The sequence below is a fragment of the Vitis riparia genome, chromosome 2, assembly GCF_004353265.1.
Source record: "Vitis riparia cultivar Riparia Gloire de Montpellier isolate 1030 chromosome 2, EGFV_Vit.rip_1.0, whole genome shotgun sequence".
NCBI lineage: Eukaryota > Viridiplantae > Streptophyta > Magnoliopsida > Vitales > Vitaceae > Vitis > Vitis riparia.
The window spans coordinates 4,256,401-4,276,458 of NC_048432.1; the positions used below are offsets into that span (position 1 = coordinate 4,256,401).

The 20,058-nt window shown below is 32.8% G+C and overlaps 1 protein-coding gene across 8 annotated transcripts in view; it reads left to right on the forward strand.

Annotated features, from left to right (window-relative positions):
- Positions 1 to 807: 807 nt before the first annotated feature.
- LOC117906102 (probable ubiquitin-like-specific protease 2A) overlaps positions 808 to 20,058 on the forward strand; it is a 29,222-nt gene continuing 9,971 nt past the window's right edge. For 2 of the 8 annotated variants that reach the window (XR_004649768.1, XR_004649769.1), the window contains exons 1-14: positions 808 to 911; positions 2,236 to 2,283; positions 12,033 to 12,291; positions 12,381 to 12,593; positions 12,659 to 12,749; positions 12,847 to 12,960; positions 13,058 to 13,419; positions 13,759 to 13,983; positions 14,124 to 14,371; positions 14,483 to 14,662; positions 14,762 to 14,866; positions 14,940 to 15,009; positions 15,169 to 15,261; positions 16,086 to 16,179. Coding sequence is in view for 2 of the 8 variants with exons in the window: in XM_034819077.1 (XP_034674968.1) it covers positions 13,321 to 13,419; positions 13,759 to 13,983; positions 14,124 to 14,371; positions 14,483 to 14,662; positions 14,762 to 14,866; positions 14,940 to 15,009; positions 15,169 to 15,261; positions 15,366 to 15,461 (1,116 nt within the window). In the remaining 6 variants the exon portion in view is untranslated. Of the gene's footprint in view, positions 912 to 2,235; positions 2,284 to 6,548; positions 6,845 to 12,032; positions 12,292 to 12,380; positions 12,594 to 12,658; positions 12,750 to 12,846; positions 12,961 to 13,057; positions 13,420 to 13,758; positions 13,984 to 14,123; positions 14,372 to 14,482; positions 14,663 to 14,761; positions 14,867 to 14,939; positions 15,010 to 15,168; positions 15,262 to 15,365; positions 15,464 to 15,596; positions 15,687 to 16,085; positions 16,180 to 20,058 lie in introns of those variants that run through there. The other 6 variants (XR_004649770.1, XM_034819077.1, XR_004649773.1 and 3 more) reach the window with 6 other exon arrangements.

Genomic DNA, 20,058 nt, shown 5'->3' on the forward strand with positions numbered 1-20,058 from the left:
ATAAATAAATTATTTTTTTTGTGAATAAATAAATTAAAATCATTAATCTAAAATTATTTTTAATGTAAATGGATTCTATCAAAGTTTCTTTAAATTATTTTGTGATGTTTGGAATAATAAAACTCTTTTTTCTAATTAAGCAATTCTCTCATTATTTATAGATTATTATTGTAACTTCTTTTGCCTATTTGTACTATTTTTTCATTTGTATCCATAATTCATCAATTAATTATCATAATTCTTTTGAATATTTATTTAGTAGAAATGATAAGTAAATAAATTTAAATAAATGTTATGACTTATTACCATACCTTATCCATACATAATTTAACGTTGAATTTGTTTTTTTGATTTGCAAAGTTGTATCTCATACACAGTTTTTATCCTTTTTTTTTTTCTTAAAAAATAAAAATAAAATAACATATTGTTTAACTTAAAAAAAATCAAAATTTTTTTCCTTTTTTTTTTTAAAAAAAACTAAAATAACTTATTGTTTAACTAAAAAAATAAAAATAAAAATCAAAGTTTCACAATAAAAAATGGCTCCATCCATTGGAACCGTATGTGAAATATGCATATATACAAAATTATTTGATTTTCTTTTTTTTTTTTTTTGTAAAATTCTCAAAAAATATTTTTAATAAAAAATTATGAAAATATTTTAAATTATTATTATTATTATTATTATTTTAATAGAACAGAAAAAAGGTGAGGTTTTTTGACGCTTTCTAGAGAGGTGTACTTATCAACTGTGACGTGAAGTGATACACCGGATCAGATCTTTCTCAATATATGAAGGAGCTCTCAGAAACCCTAGCTATTCCTGACTTCGTTCTAACCTTCTCACTGTTCTCAGGCCTCACGTTCTTTCCATTTTCACTCAAATCTCTCGTTTATGTCACCCTCGCGTGGTACGATTATTGTTATTATTATTTTTTCCGTTTTCCATTTTCTTTGTTCCTTGTTTGGTTTCTGAGAAATTTGATATTAACATGAAGAAATCGTTCGACTTTTTGTTTTAGGGTTAGTAGTTCTAAAGTGAAGTTTGTTCGAATCTGTGTTTAGTAGAAAATAAATAAATAAATAAATCCGGAAGGTCTTAGGGTTAAAGGTTCTGAAGTGAAATTTTCATATTATGAAATTTGGGCGGTGATGGAATCTCTGTCCATGGCATATTAATAGCCAAAAGAGAGGGATTTTTGAAGATTTCATGAATATTCAATTTTTTCCTTTTGTTTTCTTACTTTTTTTTCTCCAGAAACCAAACGGTCCTCTGTTTCCTGACCATTATGAAAAATTTATGAATTTGGCTTCCTGTAATAACATTTTTTTTTTGTTTTTATTATTAAGAAGCCAAATGCACTACTCTCTTTTTGTTGGTTTAATTAATTGAAAGAAAATGAAGATGCTTGGTCTCTAAATTGTTGGGAAAATTGTTTCTTTTCAAAAAAAAAGTTTGGTGCAGTTTGGGACAGAGGATTTCTGCATTCCCCAAAAAAAAATCAGTTGAACAAATAACAGTGCCTTGAGCCTCCCTTAAATAACATATTTGATATGTGTGATCACACTTTTGGGTTAAGATGATTCTTTTTCCTTATAATTTATTTGATTTACTTGTTGTCTTATAATTTACTTAAGCTTGAGAACTTGCAAGTCTTGATGTTTGTTTATCTTTGGCTCTCTTAGAGTTAAATTGATGATTAATTGCATGCTAGTTGGGAGGAGTTTTTTAACGTAAAGATTATTTTATTATTTTTGGAAAAATTTTGGTGATGTTACGTGGATTTTGGTGATATAACAAGAAACTGAGCTTAGGCGTTTACTCTAAAAGAAAAGACTTGGTATGAACAAAGAATATTTTAGCATATGAAACTGCTCTAGTAGCATTCTTCTATGTGAATCATGAATTTTAATGATTTTGTGTGAATAATTTAATGGCGTAGCAAGATCCATATAAAAAAAAATGATATTAAGCAATTCTAGTTCGCTAATGTTTGCCTTCATTGAAAGAGGTTGAGTTAAAGTTTAAATGTTGAAAAAGAGCCAACCCAAAGACCTTTAATATATGATATAAGAACAATGATAGGAAGATTTGTTAGTGTTAATTAATATGCTTTTTCTTTTTTCTTTTTTGAATATTTGAATTTTTATTCTTATTTTTTTTGGTTTTATGTGCAAATATGCAATTATTCTTAGCAAGATAAAATGGATTTTTTTATTTATTTTATGATTTAGGTTGGGTGATATGGCAAAGGTTCAAGGGCATGAGTGGAGTCGGAAAAGGTATACATATTCAATTCTAATTAGGAAATTCACTTTATGGTTTGAATATTTTGTTTGAAAGTGTCGCAAAGATGAAGTGCATCTCTCTCAATGGCTCTCTTGGGAAAGATGAAAAATACAAAAAATAAACTATCTAATGGTGTTATTTCATGTTTAAGTATTTTCTTTATTAACCTCTCTCTGAATTTCATGCTACCTTATCACTTTGGTACAAGAAGAACTTCATGTATTATTTTGAAAATTTGTTGTTCTCTTCATAACTTTGGTCTAAGAATTACTTATGTTATTTTAATATTTATTAGTGGTCTTCATTGTCAGCTTTAGTCATAATTTCATTTTAATATTGTCTTCAAGGCTTATAAATGCACATAGTCAATAATTAAAATGAAATCATAATTTTTTTGATTGCTATATAATTATTTTTTTCTTATTTTTTCTTACATGCTTTTGTCTTTATCAGGTTGAGGTAAACCCTAAACCCTAAGCCCTAAACCCTAAACTTAGGGAATATTCCTAAGCCTTTTCAAACTCTTACTCAGACAACTGCTTCAAACCAAGCTCCTAATACCCACAAAATGTTTTCTCAAAATTTCAAATCAAGTTCATATGATTATCATGATTATATTGATGCTTGACTTTACCTTTTTCTTTAGACTTTTTGATCATTCTTGGTTCTTCCAATGGAATGATAAATTTCAAACTGATTTTCCAAATTGGTCATAAGAATGGTGGCTCCTCATTGAATCTCTGTCTAGTAGACTGAGTTTTAAGTGAGACCGCTTGTAATTCCCTAAACCCTAAACCTGACATCAAACTATCTTCTCAAAAAACTTACTAACACAAAGTTGAGATCGACATCAAACTATCTTCTCAAGGAACTTATTGACACCAAGTTGAGATATGTTGGAGTTGGCTACTTTTATGTCATCTCAAGGAAGACTACACAACTTGAGGTAGCTATCGAAGATGTTTTAGGATGAATTGCAAGTCGCCACATGATAGATTCAGTACTCTTAAAAATCTCCATTGTTGATGTGAATGAGATGTCTTTTTAAATTTCCATCATTTATAGTCTTACTTTTTAAATTTGTTTTAGCAATGGTTTGAAAAGACATGGTTAAGGAGCTCTACCTGTTTTACTATTAGTATACTTAGACTTGTGTAATCAATAATATCACTTGTAAATTTAGTTTGTAAATTGATTATTTCATTTTGGCATTTATAGTTCACTCTACCTTATTATTTATTGAGTTAGTCTTTACTCCTTGTAATGATGTGTGTTTGTTCTTTTCTTGTGGTGATAGTTTTGTTGTGACTCATATTCTATGCTGGTTTTTGTATTTTTGTTATTATTGTGTATTGAGAGTTGATACGCTTGGTTATGGATTGTTGTGCTATTTTTTAAGATGATTTTGGAAGTTCATTTTTGTCTAGAAAATGTTTTCAAAATCCTTCTATTCATGGAAATATTTTTAGAAGTCAAAAGTTAAGATTTGATGTTTAAAGATAGTACTTTCTTCCATTTGGAATTACCAGGCTTACCAATTCACTACAATTCAATAGTCTTCAAAGATTCACATATCTATGAATATGATTGAAACAAGTTCATGGTGTGGAGAAAATTAAGGTAATAGAACCATGGCCTACCTGAATAGTGGTGAGAAGAATGGATATGGTTCTCAAATAGGATAAAGATATAAGTTTGCAAGAAGCAACAAGGCCTATAAAAATGATGAGGTTTAAAAGAGAGTACATGAATGAGAGTATTGTACATATAAATTACAACAAGTTTCCTAAGATTGCAAATATAAACCATAAGAAGTTTCTCTAGTTTTCAAAAATTGTCTTAGTTATCATGAATACATGTGTCACAATTTTTGGAAGGAGAGGAATAGTAGAATGTTTGAAAATGTGGAACAAGTGATTCATGCTTTCAAGAACTCATTCTTGCGTTCTCTTTGGCTTTAGGTAGGAAGTTTTTAGATGGAACCTCAATCTTTACATTAAAGTTTGTTGATTGGTTGGACACTTTTTCATGGGAGAGAGGTGCTTTTTGCTACTTTATCCTTTTCTTCACAGATTTGGTACCCTTTGCATATCCATTTACTTTGTTGTGACCCTTTTTTGTTTAGGCATTATTAGTAATATTTTTGTTTTGCCTATGGAAAAGAATCACAAAATGGATATTTGTGACGTTCTACATTGACATTAGATGCTCTAAGAGCACATCCTCTTTCCCTTTCATTCCTATGTTTGCTTTAGTTGTGGAAGCATATTCATTGCCCAATCCTCCAAAACAAAGAATGAGTCTCTTTCTAAAAAGTTGGCAATCAATTCTAAGTCATCTGAGGAATTGAACTTTTGTTTGGGTTGCCCTAATTTGCCCTTAGAGCATCACTTTTCTATGGGTCACACTTACAATAAAGGAGATGTAGGTTTATCCTCACCTTCATTGTCTTTTTGTAACCCTAATCCATTTCAACCAATCCTAATATGAGATTTCTTCTTTTTTTTCCCCCCTCCAATCTTTGACATAGATTGTGAGAAAAATGAGGAAAGGAAAGATTAAGAAATTTTTGGTGTCAAGAAAAAAGTTTTCTTTTATTTCATGTTGTCTTTTATGACACTATGATTGTTGAGGAAGTGGGGATTTTTGTTTGCATCCTCATATAATAGAATTTGTCTTCCTTTCTTTTTTGGTCAATGATTCCCATTGACAGAGCTCTCTATGTTGTGGAATTTTTGTTTGGCTAAATGTGGCTCTTTTTTTTTTTTTTTTTTTTTTTTGGGGAAATTTGATTTCTAGTTATTAAACTAAACATGCTTTGTTTGATTTTATTTTAATAATTTAGTATGATGAGTCAAATTCATTACATTAGAGATGGTCCTAAGGGTTTGTCAAGTTTTTAATTATTTACTTTGGTCCTAGGCTAAATATACTGGTGCTTTTGATGGGAAAAATAATGACTTTACTGGTGCCTAATTAACCATATGGTTTAAGTTGTAATTCTAGGCTTTATGGCTATTTGCTTGATGGATGATTTTAGATATTGGCTCGCAGGAGAAGATTCAAGATTATTTGGCAGCTATAATTGGCCCAATCTTTTTATTAAAAAAAAGATCAAAATATATCAGTGATGATATAAAAATAATTATTATTTTGCAGATATTCATAAATGATTTACCTTATATTTATATTATAAAAACTTTTATATCATGCAGAAAATGACTCGTTTAAGTATGATGAAAATGAAGAAAATAGCTGTATTGAACATGTTACTTATCATCCTTCAAACAGTACTTGCTGTATGTGTTGCATGCTTAGCATATGCATGCATTTTTAGGGGGAAAAAAAAAACTATGTTAGAGGCTTATGATATACTATGGGAGTTTTTTTAGTAGTTTGAACACTTACATAGTTTAACTTATGTATATGGTCTTGCATTTCAAAAACTGAAGGTCAACTGCAAGGGACATAGAATGTCCTCATAGAGGAGTTTGAAAGTAATGATTTGATGTTAAAAGCTTTTGGAAAAAACCTGAACAACCTACAAACTCAATGGACTCAATATAGGAATGGTTAAGATATGTAAAATTTAATAGACAACTATTTTATATGCATACTTGCAAACTAAAATGTTGAACAAGGAGAAATGAAATTGCTATCAATGTATTAAGTGTTTGCTTTCAAGACATGCAATTCATTTATGTCCTACCTAGATGGGAGGGCTTAGAAGGCAAAGGTTGAGTTCTTAGAGAGGAATGATCAGAAGAAATGGGTTAAAAGTCCCTAATTGTTCATTATTGGTTTATGTTGTTTACTATGTCACTACTATAAAAAATGTAATTAATGATGCTTTTTTTCTTGACGCTTATATAAAGTGCCATTATTTATTCTCAAAAATGGGTATTAATGACGCTTGCATTATCTTGGCGCTTTAATGGGAGAAATGATGACGCTTTTTTAAGCGTCATTGTACAATGAATTTCTAATAATGACGCTTTTTTAAGTGCCATTGTAGGAGAACCTCAACCTTGGTGCTTTTAAAAGCGTCATTGTACAATGCATTTCAAATAATGATGCTTTTTTAAGTGCCATTGTAGGAGAACCTCAACCTTGGCGCTTTTAAAAGCGTCATTTTCTGTTCATTTTATAATTACTCACATTTTTCAATTAAAAAAAAGAGATAAATGTAATAAAGCCTTTTCCATATCTGATGCCCACACTCAAGTTTCATTACCAAATTTGTCTCTAATTGAACCAGCAAGCTCTAGCCAATTTCGATTGAGAAAATGAAGTTCTTACTCCAAATCAAGAAGATAGCATTCATGGATGTTTCACCGATTTGACTATTTGGGTGCTGGATTGAGAGAAAGGAAATGAATGGAGATATGAGAGAAAGCTAGGGTTTTTTTAGATTCGTAGGTTGGGAGAGGCAAGAGGCAGCAAAGGCAGGTGCCTTCGGTTGAAGAGGTAAGCAAGGAGGAAAGGTCGAAGAACCAGAGGAACAGAGGAAAGAAAAGAAGGGAGAAGAAAAAACCCAGAAGAGAGAGTTATCGGGTACGAGCCCATATGTTCTCGTTTTCCCATGGATTCACATTCTTCATTATTGATTTCTAGGATTTGAGTGTGAATGCTTGTAAATCTGTTGTGGTTTTTGTTTATTATCAGTTATTTTCTTGGTTTGCATCTCCGATAAAAAGATACTATACCTCTGTTTTTAGGTTCAGTTGTGTCTCTCCTCTGTTTTTGTTCTCTGGTTCTTATGTTCTCTGGAAGATTTGGAAATGGTTCTGGTATTGTTCCATTTGTGTACAATGGTTCATGCCGAAAGGAGCTTGCTTTCCATGGAGTTGTAGGTATTGCCTATAACTTGTTTGATGAAATGTCATTTCGAGATATGGGCTCTTGGAATGCATAGAAAGTTTTTCAACAATTTTTATTAAGGGATGTAGTATCATGGAACTCAATAATTGCTGCCTATGAGCAGAATCATGTGGCTTTTGAATTAAATAAAAAAACGAGCTGATCGGGCAGCTCGACCCCCGACATCCCGAGCGAAGTGCAACATTTACTACTAATTTAAGCTTCACAATCTGACATAGGCTTCATTGCTTATGTTACAAAAGATGCTATTCAACTTCATTTTTAAATGGGTTACACAACATGTTATCTAATTAATAATAACGTCATGTTTGGTTCATCTATTCAATAAACTAATTGAGATTTGACACCCCACTTATGACCACAAACTAGAATGGTCACCCCCAACATAAGTAGAACGCATGTCAAGGTGCGGCTTAGCTCTACTTTAGTCTTACTTGGGAAATCTACCCAAGTCTAAGCCTAAAAACAAAATGAAAAAAATATCATGATATTATATTAATACAAATTATATGTATCTATATTGATTATCTAATTAATCAAGACTCTAAAAAATGAGTAACTTTGAGAAATCATTTTGGGGGTTGGAGATGAACCAATTTTAACATGAACTTTATGTAGTGGGTTTTTAATGGATTTAGCCAAGTTTGTGAACTTAGGCCTAAAATGTGATGCTTACAAACAATATTTTCCTATTCTCACCATTGCAATTGATATGAATAATTTATAATACATAACTAGATGTAATATTTTAATAAGTATTTATGTTTTAGTTTTAATCAACTATGCATGCATGAAACCTTAGAATTCCCATTCAAGTATCATTGTGAGACAGAAGTTTCTCTTATTACATACTAAGATAATAAGTTGTCAAAATGTGAAATGTGGGTATATTTAAGCCAGTTTCAAGTTGACAACTACTAAATTTGTCTTCCATGTGATAAAGATCTTTTCTCTGCAAATGATGTTTGAATTGTCCAGTTGGACAGTATAGGAAAACATGATATCTATGAATTTAATTGCTTGTTCTTAATTCAATTTTTAGAAAATTTGGTAGTCTTTCTTCTTGTTCTCTGGGTGCATATTTGGACAAGGTCACATATTGTGCCTTATCCATTTTGTGTACTTGGAGAACTATAGGGAAATGCTGCCGAAATTTTTTAAAAATGAATTTAAGTATATTGGCAATTGACACATAGGGATTATGTATTCCTATATGGGATAGGAACCACCACCTAATTAAGGATGTTGGAGATGTTAGAATGCCTAAATCATGTATAAATCACTTGCTTCTATTCATTCGAATCTTAGTTCCATTCGTTAATTGTTTTAGTTCATGGTATCATTGTCTCATGTGGTTATGTGTTTTTAAAATTTTCAAACTTGGTGTATTCAATAATATAAGAGAAGACTAAAAGTTAGATCTTGCTTTTCATTCCTATTCATGAATAAAGCAAACATCATGAATGAACTAAGATCCATTTTTTATGCTAATATTGAATAACCTAATATACTAATTATGTTTCTTGTCATATTGCTTATTGTTAGATGACTTGCACATTGTCGTTTTTTGGATTGGTCTAAGTTTTGTGACAATGTGGGAAATTTTAATTTGGTAGATTATATATTTTAAGCCTATTAATAGGATTTTATGAATAACTTTAGTTGTTGGTGGTATCTAGGAGTTGTGTTTATCTCTTGTGCATCAAATGGATCGTTCTTGGATGTCAAAGGATAGAAGATCAAAGGATTATGTAGATGGGGTAGAAAGCTTTATCGCATTTGCATTACAATATTCCACATATAAAAACTCCATTAAATGTCCATGCCTTCAGTGTGGTAATATGATATTCCACACTCCTCAAAAAATTAGAGAACATTTATTCTTCTATGGAATTGATTAGAGTTACCATACATGGTATTGGCATGGAGACGCTGCTCCAAGTGGACCACCAACTAGTAGGGCAGAATGGCATCATACAATTGAATTTAATGATGTGGATAATACAATAGAAATGGTTCAAGTTGCATATGATGATCGTAAGAATGACCCAAAATTGTTTGAAACATTACTTGAAGATGCTCAAAAACCTTTATATCCTGGTTGTAGAAACTTTACAAAGTTATTTGCATTGGTCAAATTATACAACCTGAAAGCACGATATGGATGGTTTGATAAAAGCTTTTCAGAGCTTTTAAGTATTCTTGGAGATATGTTGCCTCTAAACAATGAGTTGTCTCTGTCTATGTATGAAGCAAAAAAAACATTGAATACATTGGGAATGGAATATGAGAAAATACATGCATGTCCCAATGATTGCATATTGTATAGAAATGAGTTGAAGGATGCAACTTCTTGTCCTACTTGTGGAACTTCAAGGTGGAAGTTAGATGGAACAGGTACTAAAAAGAGGAAGGGAGTCCCTGTAAAAGTAATGTGGTATTTTCCTCTTATTCCAAGATTTAGAAGATTGTTTTAGTCCCCAAAAATTGCAAAAGACCTCATATGGCATGCTCAAGAAAGAGAATTTGATGGTAAAATGCGTCATCCATTTGACTCCCTATCATGGAAGCTAGTTGATCATAGATGGCCTGATTTTGCTTCAGAACCTAGAAACCTTAGACTTGCCATTTCAGCAGAGGGTATAAATCCTCATAGTTCAATGAGTAGTAGACATAGTTGTTGGCCTATTATAATGGTCATTTACAACCTTCCTCCTTGGTTGTGCATGAAAAGGAAGTTTATGATGCTATCTTTATTAATATCAGGTCCACGACAACCTGGAAATGACATTGATGTTTATTTAGCACCATTATTGGATGACTTAAAAATGTTGTGGGATGTAGGGGTTGAATGTTATGATGTGCATCAGCAAGAGGTTTTTACATTAAGAGTTGTTCTACTATGGACAATCAATGATTTTCCTGCATATGGAAACTTATCTGGTTGTGTAGTTAAAGGATATTTTGCATGTCCCATATGTGGGAAAGATACATTCTCTCACAGATTGAAGCATGGGAAAAAGAACTCATATACAGGTCACAAAAGATTTCTTCCTTGCAACCATCCTTTTAGGAAATAAAAGAAGACATTTAATGGTAAATAAGAGTTTAGCTCACCTCCGCAACCATTGAGTGGAGAGGAAATCCTAAGGAAAATTGATGTCATTTCTGATTCATGGGGAAAAAATAAAAACTCCCGAGGCAAGTTGAATGTCAATACTAGAAATTGTTGGAAAAAGAAGTCCATATTCTTTTATCTTGAGTATTGGAAATACCTACATGTTCGTCATAGCTTGGATGTAATGCACATAGAGAAGAATGTTTGTGAAAGCATCATTGGTACCTTACTCAACATTCTAGGTAAAACGAAAGAGGGACTTAATTCTCGCCTAGACCTGCTAGAGATGGGCTTAAGGTGTGAATTGGGGCCAAGGTTTGAATCAAATCGAACTTATCTCCCACTTGCATGTTATACGTTATCTAAAGTGGAGAAAAATGTTTTTTTGCCAAACTTTATCACAATTAAAGGTTCCTGAAGGATATTGCTCTAACATGAGAAACCTTGTGTCAATGGAAGACTTGAAGCTTTATGGTCTTAAATCGTATGACTATCATACATTAATGCAACAGTTATTGCCAATGTCATTACGATCCCTTTTGCCAAAGCATGTAAGGCATGCTATTTGCAGATTGAGTTTTTTTTTCAATGCTCTGTGTAGCAAAGTGGTTGATGTGTCTGCACTGGATAAGTTACAAAATGATTTGGTGGTGACATTATGCTTGCTTGAGAAGTACTTTCCACCTTCTTTGATATCATGCTTCATCTTACTGTACATCTTGCAAGGGAGGTGAGACTTTGTGGACCAGTTTACCTAAGGTGGATGTACCCATTTGAAAGATTCATGAAAGTTTTGAAAGGATATGTACGAAACCGTAATCGGCCCGAAGGTTGTATCGCTGAATGCTATATTGCAGAGGAAGCTATTGAATTTTGTACAGAGTATTTATCAAATGTAGATGCAACTGGGATTCCTATTAGTGCAAACATTGACCAAAAAGTTGGGGCACCAATACCTGGAGGTCAAGTTGTGACAATTGATTCCAATTTGTGGTTACATGTACATCATTATGTTTTAGAGAATACAACTATTGTTCAACTTTATATTGAGTAAGAACCACTAACACTTAATATTTGTGTCTGATACTTAAAATAACTTTAAGACATTAACTTTGAATTTCTTATAAATAATTACATAAAGAGCACAAGGAATGGTTGAAATTGAAAAATCCTCGTCAATCAAAAAGACAAAAGTGGCTTTAGGATGAACACCTGCGGACTTTTACTTATTGGTTGAGAAAAAAGGTATTGGAATGGTGTTAAAATGTGAAGTATTCTTTTTACTAATGTTTAACATACATAATAACTATTATTTATAATTACAGATTCTATTACCTTTACAGATTGAAACTTAATGTAACACAAACCGATAGTCCAAAAGCTTTCATAAGTTCTTATGGACTTGATGAACTTGTTGAAACCACGTGCTCCTTCCATGTTGATTCTTATAGGAAATTCCTACTGCAAATTTAGCTTTCTTATACAAAGGCCCTTGGGTTGCTTAAAATAAATGAAATGTTAAACAAAGCGGGACAAAAAAAAGTTTAAATGAAGTGTTATCCTTGTTATATGATGAACAATTCTAAAAAGATCTATTGAATTCATGATCTATTGCATTTCATTGTGCAATGATTATGAATTTGTTTCTTTGAAAAGTTATGTTTTACAATTATTCTTTGACTAGGTTATATGCAATATAATTTTAACTAATCTTTATCATTTTTTATTTTTTTTTGTTACAAGAATGGAGACAAAGGAAGTAGAAAAACCCATAAAAAGGAAGTACAGAGGGATGACACGGAAGCATATGATTATAAAAAACAGAAGCAAGGGGGTTAAGTTGCCGGTTAAGTACAATCTTGATGCCATTTTCATAGGAGAATCAGCAGTTCATCTAACAAGCTACTTAGGCGTGTTAGCACACACTATGGTGCCAATAAGATATAAAACTTAGCATGTTGTACCTAAACAGTTAAAGGATAAGTTATGGGACAACATTGAGGTAACCATTTCTTATTTAAATCACTTTGATGCAAAATGTCTATCATTCTTAACCTCTTGAAATTACTAAAGTTTGGTATTAATGTGCAGACTGCTTTTTCATTAAATCATAGAAGCAGGAGGAATTGTATGTTAACAATGGGAAAATGCTTTCGGTCCTTTAGGAACTTGCTAACAGTGAAGTACATTCTTCCTTTTGAAGACCAACCGGAGCTCCTCAAAAGACCACCAATTCAATATATTTTTATTGAGGATGAAGATTGGACAATATTTGTCAAAGATAGATTGTTTGACAACTTTAAGGTATAATTAAGACTCTTTACATACCTCTTATTCACATTCATTAATTATAAAATTTTAATTTATAGGAATATCGAGAAATTCAAAAAGAAAGAAGAAAGAAACATTTATAATCACCATCTAAGTAGGAAAGGATATGCCGGTCTTGAGGAAGAGATGGTAAGTGTAAGCCTATTAATTGTTTTTTATTTATTTTATGCATAATATATAATAGGGTTATATGATAATTATATTATATATTGTCCTATTTTGAAAGATGGTTGCAAGTGGATCAATTGAAACTATTGATCGAAGCATATTATGGAAGAAAGCAAGGGAAAAAAAGGACGACACCTTTGATGAAGTGGCCATACCAGTAATTGAGAAAATAGTAAGCGACTATTTTTCAATTTTAATTACATATATTTATAATAAGTTATTTACAATAACAAATTTGCAATTTAACTTTATAATTAATATTTTTTAAGGACAAGCTATTGACAATGGTAGAAGTGTTAGTGGAAGTAATGATATACTTGTGGAAGCATTGGGTACTCTTGAGTATAGTGGTCGAGTTAGGGCCAAAGGGAAGCACTACACACCTCGCCAATATTTCAATAGTGCTGCAGATCGTACTGTCAGGGATTTCGTAGCAGCATCTAAAGAACAAAGAATATTTCAGGCAGAAGTGCTAGCAAAACTGTCTCAAGTAGGAGCTATTACTCCCCAATCTGATGTTAGCAGTTCAAACATGAAGCAAAAACAACTTCTCCTACCAGAAGCAGTGGATAAGCCAATCCGTAAAGTTGAAGATGTGACCCCACCAGAAGCAATAGAACCACAGAAGAAGGTATTTATTCAGTTAAGCTAATTTGATGACAAAGTTTCCTCTAATACGAGAAATAATTTAATTTAATTTTGTTGTTTGAATTGATTTCAAATGTTGGTGGCAACATATATGGTCTTCTTTGATGTGGCAACATATAATAGGATATGTCTAAATTATGGGTTGAGTTATATGCAATGGACTGAAATGTTATCATGCAAGTTTGTTGCAATTGAATGTAAATGAAATTGCATTTATCATTGTAATAGGAGCTATAAGGTGATTGATGATGATAATGCATTTATGTTAGTTTTGTATAAACCCACTAATATTGAAGTGATTATTGTGAATTGAGTTTTGTAGGTTAGAAAATGTAAGCTGGCCATAGGCACCAAGGAAAATATAGTGGCAGGTGGAACAATTATACTTGAATGTGGTCCCAACTATTTAGTAGTTGTTGATGCTCCTTATGATTCAAGTGCACCCCTTCCCATTCCTATTCCTGGACAAACTACTACTGTTGGGGCTGCAATTGGTTACCAAGTTTTGTGGCCAACTGATTTGGTCATCATCCGTACTCCCATCTTAGTAAGTAAATTTAATTACCAAACTTTATAGTGATTTTATATATATATATATATATATATATATATATATATATATATATATATATATATATATATATAAACTAGTTAATTTGATTTGTACCATGGTTCTTAATTGTACAGGCATCTAAGAAAGCAAATAAACAAAAAGTAAATGAAGTTGAAGTCAAATCCAAGGGTGAAAAACCACAAGATATGAAAAATTTTGAGACATTGGTTGGCCTCATGCTGAGTACATCAAGAACACACCCTATAAACTTCCCAGATGATGTTTTTGGTGAGAGTTTCAAGACCTTCATGATGAAAGAAGATATGGAAATGATAATATCATCAAAAGAAGTGTCATCCAATTGTATTTTATACTACATCTGGTACGAGATTTTATAATTTTTGAATGACTTTTCACAAGATTATGAGATAGAAGGTTATTTTCTAATGACCTATAATGATTGTTGATAACTTGTCATGTGGGTTATAATCAGGCATTTGCATAAAAAGTTGATTGATGCAAAGCAGGCCGAACGATATGTTTTTGTCAATCCAGCATTGGTCTCAAAAGCTGGAATGGGAGAGGGAAGCAAGGAAAACAGGTCAAGGGTTATTGCAGATCGACTAAAGAATACAAAGCATGTTGAATATATGTTTATTCCATACAACTCAGAGTAACCTTTTATCCTAAATATCAATATGGTGTTTGTAAGTTAGTTTATGATGTTTGAATTTGTAGATACTATATTACAATTTTCATTTCTTTTCTTTAGTTTCCATTGGGTGTTAGTGGCATTGGAGATGAAGAAAATGATTGCATATTACCTTAATCCAATGGCCTGTCAACCATGTGATGATCTTAAGGACATAGTTAACATGTAAGTATATATTTTCTCCTATTTTAATACAATTGATAGTGTCTAAATAACATCTTTTTAATTCTTTTTGTAGGGCAATGAGAATCAACCCACCAGAAAAACAGAAAACATCAAAGAGGGAGCCAACTTGGGTGAAAGTGGTTGTAAGTACTTATTTGTTTAGATTAAAATATATTGCTTCACTACTTAATTTATGACAAAATTAAAAAATGGATGGTTATTAATATGATCATCAATAAGATGCTAAAGAAGTAAGAACATCATTCTAGTGTTTATTGCAATTGTTGATACTTTTCCCATAGTGCCCAAGGCAACCAGGTAGTGTGGAATGTGGGTATTACGTGATGAGATATATGAAGGAAATCATTGCTAATCCAAACCAACTAACATCAAAGGTTTGCACTCAATTCAATTCATATGGTTGGTCATTTTGCTATAGCATTTTTTTTTTTTTTTGGTCAATTGAACTTAGTGAATTGTATATGTCACTCCAATTTAGTTTTGCGGGAAGAAATCATATAGTGAAATGGAAATTAATGAAGTTCGATCATATTGGGTTATGTTAGTGACTCAGTTAATCATTACTCATGTTTGAAGGTACCTCTTATAACTTATAGTCTAATACAACTTCATATTCTTTTAAAGATGTAGTCAATATTTTGTTAATGTTAATTTTATAATGGATTTATTCACAATGATAATTTGTTAATGTATATCTTTGTACTCCTAGTTGGCAGTGTTTTCAATATGAATCATTTTGGGGGTTGCTCTATTATGATTGATGTATAGTTGGCATATAGAGAGGTGAAGCCAAGTAGACATGGTAGGTGTAACAACTTTTGTATATTTCCTCTACAAATTATTATCAGTTAGATTTGGAGAAATCCTACAATAGCATAGCTACAAAAATTCCTGCATGTCCAAGCTCATTTTCGTAGAGCCTTTAGTTTCATTACATGTGCATGAATTAGGAATTTGTCTATTCTCTACAAAAGCATTTTTGGTCTTTAAGATTACTAGCTTTATAAACTTCTTTAATTTAAATTTATAAAGGTCTCCTACTATACTAATGGGCTTAAAGTCTATAATATCTTGTACTTCCATTTTCTTTTACATAAAAAATAGGAAGTTAGTTTAAGACTTCTTACAAATAAGCCTATGGAAGGAAATAGCACCTCTTACTAATTGTTTGTTAAATTGTTTATTATATATTTTTCAGGTTGTACAAAAAGGCATAGGTCATTCCATTAACAACGTCACTACTGCTCTTGATGAAGGACACCCACAAACAATTCAAAATATATTATCAAAAGGTATGAGTGTAAAGGAGATGAATCGAACCATTAGTAGTATGATGGGTTGATTAGTGTACCTTAAAATGATAAAGAAGTCGTTGAATTGCAAGCTCAACATAAGGGTGAGTTAAGAAAATTGAAGGTCTCTAAGAAACCAAACTTTTCCCGAAACTACTTGCCTATTAGCAATTAAACATGACTTGTTGAGAATATTTTTCACATGACTAACATGAAGAATAGGGAGTATGTCATGAATTTGTTAGAACATGGAATGCGAACAATGTGACTTAATTGACTTCTTGGTTATGCTATGTTATGTGATTTGATTGCATTTATTTGTTTTTTTAGATTATGAGATTTGGAATGTAAAAAATGTGAACATGGAGTATATCTTGAATCTTGCTTGGGCAATTTTAATTTTCAATCAAGGTGCCTAAAATAACCTCCATTTTTTTAAATACGAAAAATAAAGACTCAATGTATTAATATTCATCTCCCACTAAAACTCTCGTAAAAGGGAGGTTATAATCCTTTTGATACAAATATTTCTTTTAATGGACCTGTATATCTTTAAGACCTAAAAAGCATGTTTGCTTTATCTTTAAATAATTTTGTTAAATTGCATCTTAAAAGTTGTGATCATCCTCATTATTAGTCAGGATGTAAAATTTGACCAGATTTAATGGTTATATGATTTGTACCGCATCAACTATGATGGGTAGTGATGCATCGTATCAAATATTTCCGTAGAGATTTTGAGCCCCTCAAATCTCTCGTTTCACTCGAGAATCACTCCAATGGCACCCCCACCTGGGTATAATTCTTTTCGTTTTCCATTTTCTTTGCTTCCTTTGTTTGATTTCTGAGAAATTTGATACAAACAGGACATATCTCTTGATATCGTAAGGTTACTAACATATAGGGATTTCTGAATACTTCATAACATTTTTTTTTCTTTTTTACCTTTTTTACATTTTTTCAGAAACCAAACGCTCAAATTTATGAATATTCTTTTTTGTATTATGACCTTGAATTCGAGCTCAACGAACATTTGTTTTGGTTTCTGAAAAAAATAAAATCCAAAAAAATAAAAATAAAAAGACTTACAACATGAAGATTATTTTCTTTTATTATCGCAGAAGCCAAAAATGCAGCTTTATTGTTTATCCTATTTTTTATCGGTTCACTTAGTTGGTATTCATGTTAGTGGGACCCATAATACAATAAGGAAAGAAAAGGAAAAGGAAAAGGAAAAGTAAATAACCTAAATAACTATACACTATCTAACACTCCCCCTCAAGCTGGAGCATATATGTTATATGCACCAAGCTTGTTACAAATGTATTTAATTCTAGGACCTCTGAGAGATTTAGTAAAAATATCTGCTAGTTGATCATTTGAATTGACAAAACTAATCGCCACACATCCTTATACGATCTTCTCTCTAATAAAGTGACAGTCAACTTCAATGTGTTTGGTCCTTTCATGGAAGGCTGGATTGGATGCAATATGCAAAGCGGCTTGGTTGTCATAGATGAGCTTCATCTGTTCATCCTTTCCAAATCTCAACTCCCGAAGAAGATGTTTCAGCCATATGAGTTCATATGTTGCTAGAGCCATAGCTCGATACTCGGCTTCAGCACTAAATCGGACCACTACATCTTGTTTCTTACTTTTCTAAGATATTAGGTTACCTCTAATAAAAACACAATACCCGGAAGTGGGACGTCTATCTGTGGGTGAGCCAGCCCAATCTGCATCTGTGTAACCAACAACTTAGGTATGACCTCTGTTCTCGTACAACACATCTTGGCCTGGTGTGCTTTTGATATATCAAAGAATGCGGATTACAGCATCCCAATGGCTATCACATGGTGACTGTAGGAATTGACTAACCACATTTACAGGAAAAGAAATGTCTGGACGAGTAATGGTGAGGTAGTTCAGTTTACCTACAAGTCGCCGATATCTCCCAAGATCTCCTAAAGGCTCCCCCTATCCTGGTATAAGTTTGACATTTGGATCCATAGGAGTGTCTACCGGTTTACAGTCTAACATACCGGTTTCTTCCAAGATGTCTAAAGCATACTTCCTTTGGGAAAGAACCACACCAGAACTGGATTGAGCTATCTCAATCCCTAACAAATACTTGAGTTTCCCCAAGTCTTTAGTCTGAAAGTGGGTGAAAAGGTGTTGCTTTAGTTTCTGAATACCATTATGATCATTGCCTGTAATAACGATGTCGTCCACATAAACTACCAGATAAATACACTGCCCCGAAGAGTTATGATGATAGAAAATGGAATGGTCTACTGTACTGCGGAACATGCCAAACTCCTAAACAACAGAACTAAAACGGCTAAACCATGCTCGAGGAGATTGTTTCAAGCCATATAGAGAACGGCGTAACCTGCACACTAAACCAGACTCCCCCTGAGCAACAAAACCAGGTGGTTGCTCCATATAAACTTCCTCAGCAAGATCCCCATGAAGGAAAGCATTTTTAATATCTAACTGATAAAGAGGCCAAGAACGCATAGCAGCCATGGAGAGCAATAGAGGAACAGAAGCTATCTTGGCAACAGCAGAGAAAGTGTCACCATAATCAGAACCATAAACCTGAGTATAGCCTTTAGCAACCAAGTGGGCCTTAAGGCGATCAACCTTACCATCAAGGCCAACCTTAACTGTGTAGACCCAACGACAACCAACTGTAGATTTACCAGAAGGTAAAACAACAAGATCCTAAGTGCCATTGGAGTGTAAAGCAACCATTTCATCTACCATTGTCTGTCGCCAGCCTGGATGGGAAAAAGCCTCAGGGGTGCCCTTGGGAAAAGAAACAGAAGATATAGCAGAAACAAATGCAGAATAGGGTGAAGATAATAGATGGTAACTCAAAAAATTGTAAATGGGATGAGGATTACGAGTAAATCGATTACCTTTCTGAAGAGCAATGAGTAAGTCAGCAGAAGGAGGCAGAGCCGGGGCAGGAGAAGCCAAAGGGATAGGAAGTGAGTCAACAGGTACCTCGGCCAAAGAAGGAGGAACAGTGACACGATGACAGCGATGATAAACCTGAAGTGGGCAAGAAGGCACTGCATCAGGTGGGGAGATAATGGGAAGGGGTAAGACTTTAGAAACAGGAAGAGACTCAGAGGTGGAGAAGAACGGTGAGTCCTCAAAGAAAGTGACATCAACGGAGAGAAAGTAGCGATGAGTCTCAGAAGAATAACAACGATAACCCTTTTGAAGTTTGGAATATCCCAAGAAGATGCATTTTGTGGCTCTGGCAGAAAGTTTGTCCTATCCAGGAGTGAGAATATGAACAAAGCAAGTACAACCAAAAACACGAGGAGGAAGAAAATAAAGTGGTTGGTCAGGGAAAAGAAGGGAATGAGGAATCTGATCATGTAATACAGATGATGGCATACAATTAATCAAATAACATGCTGTAAGAACAACGTCCCCCCAAAAATGAAAAGGAACATGACTATGGAGAAGGAGAGTACGAGCTATCTCAATAAGATGTCGATTCTTACGTTCAACTACTCCATTTTGTTGAGGAGTATGAGCACAAGAAGACTGATGAATGATCTCATGTTGGGACATAAATGAAGTAAATGGTGTAGAAAAATATTCCCTGGCATTGTCACTGCGCAACACACGAATAGAAATATTGAACTGGGTTTGGATTTCAGCATAAAATTTCTGAAAAATTGAGAATAACTCAGCTCGATTTTTCATTAAAAATAACCAAGTACATCGAGAATAGTCATCAATGAAAGTGACAAAATACTGAAATCCTAAATTAGACGCGGTCCGACAAGGACCCCAAACATTAATGTGGACAAGTTCAAAAGGAGACTTTGCTCGATTATTCAAACGCTTTGGGAA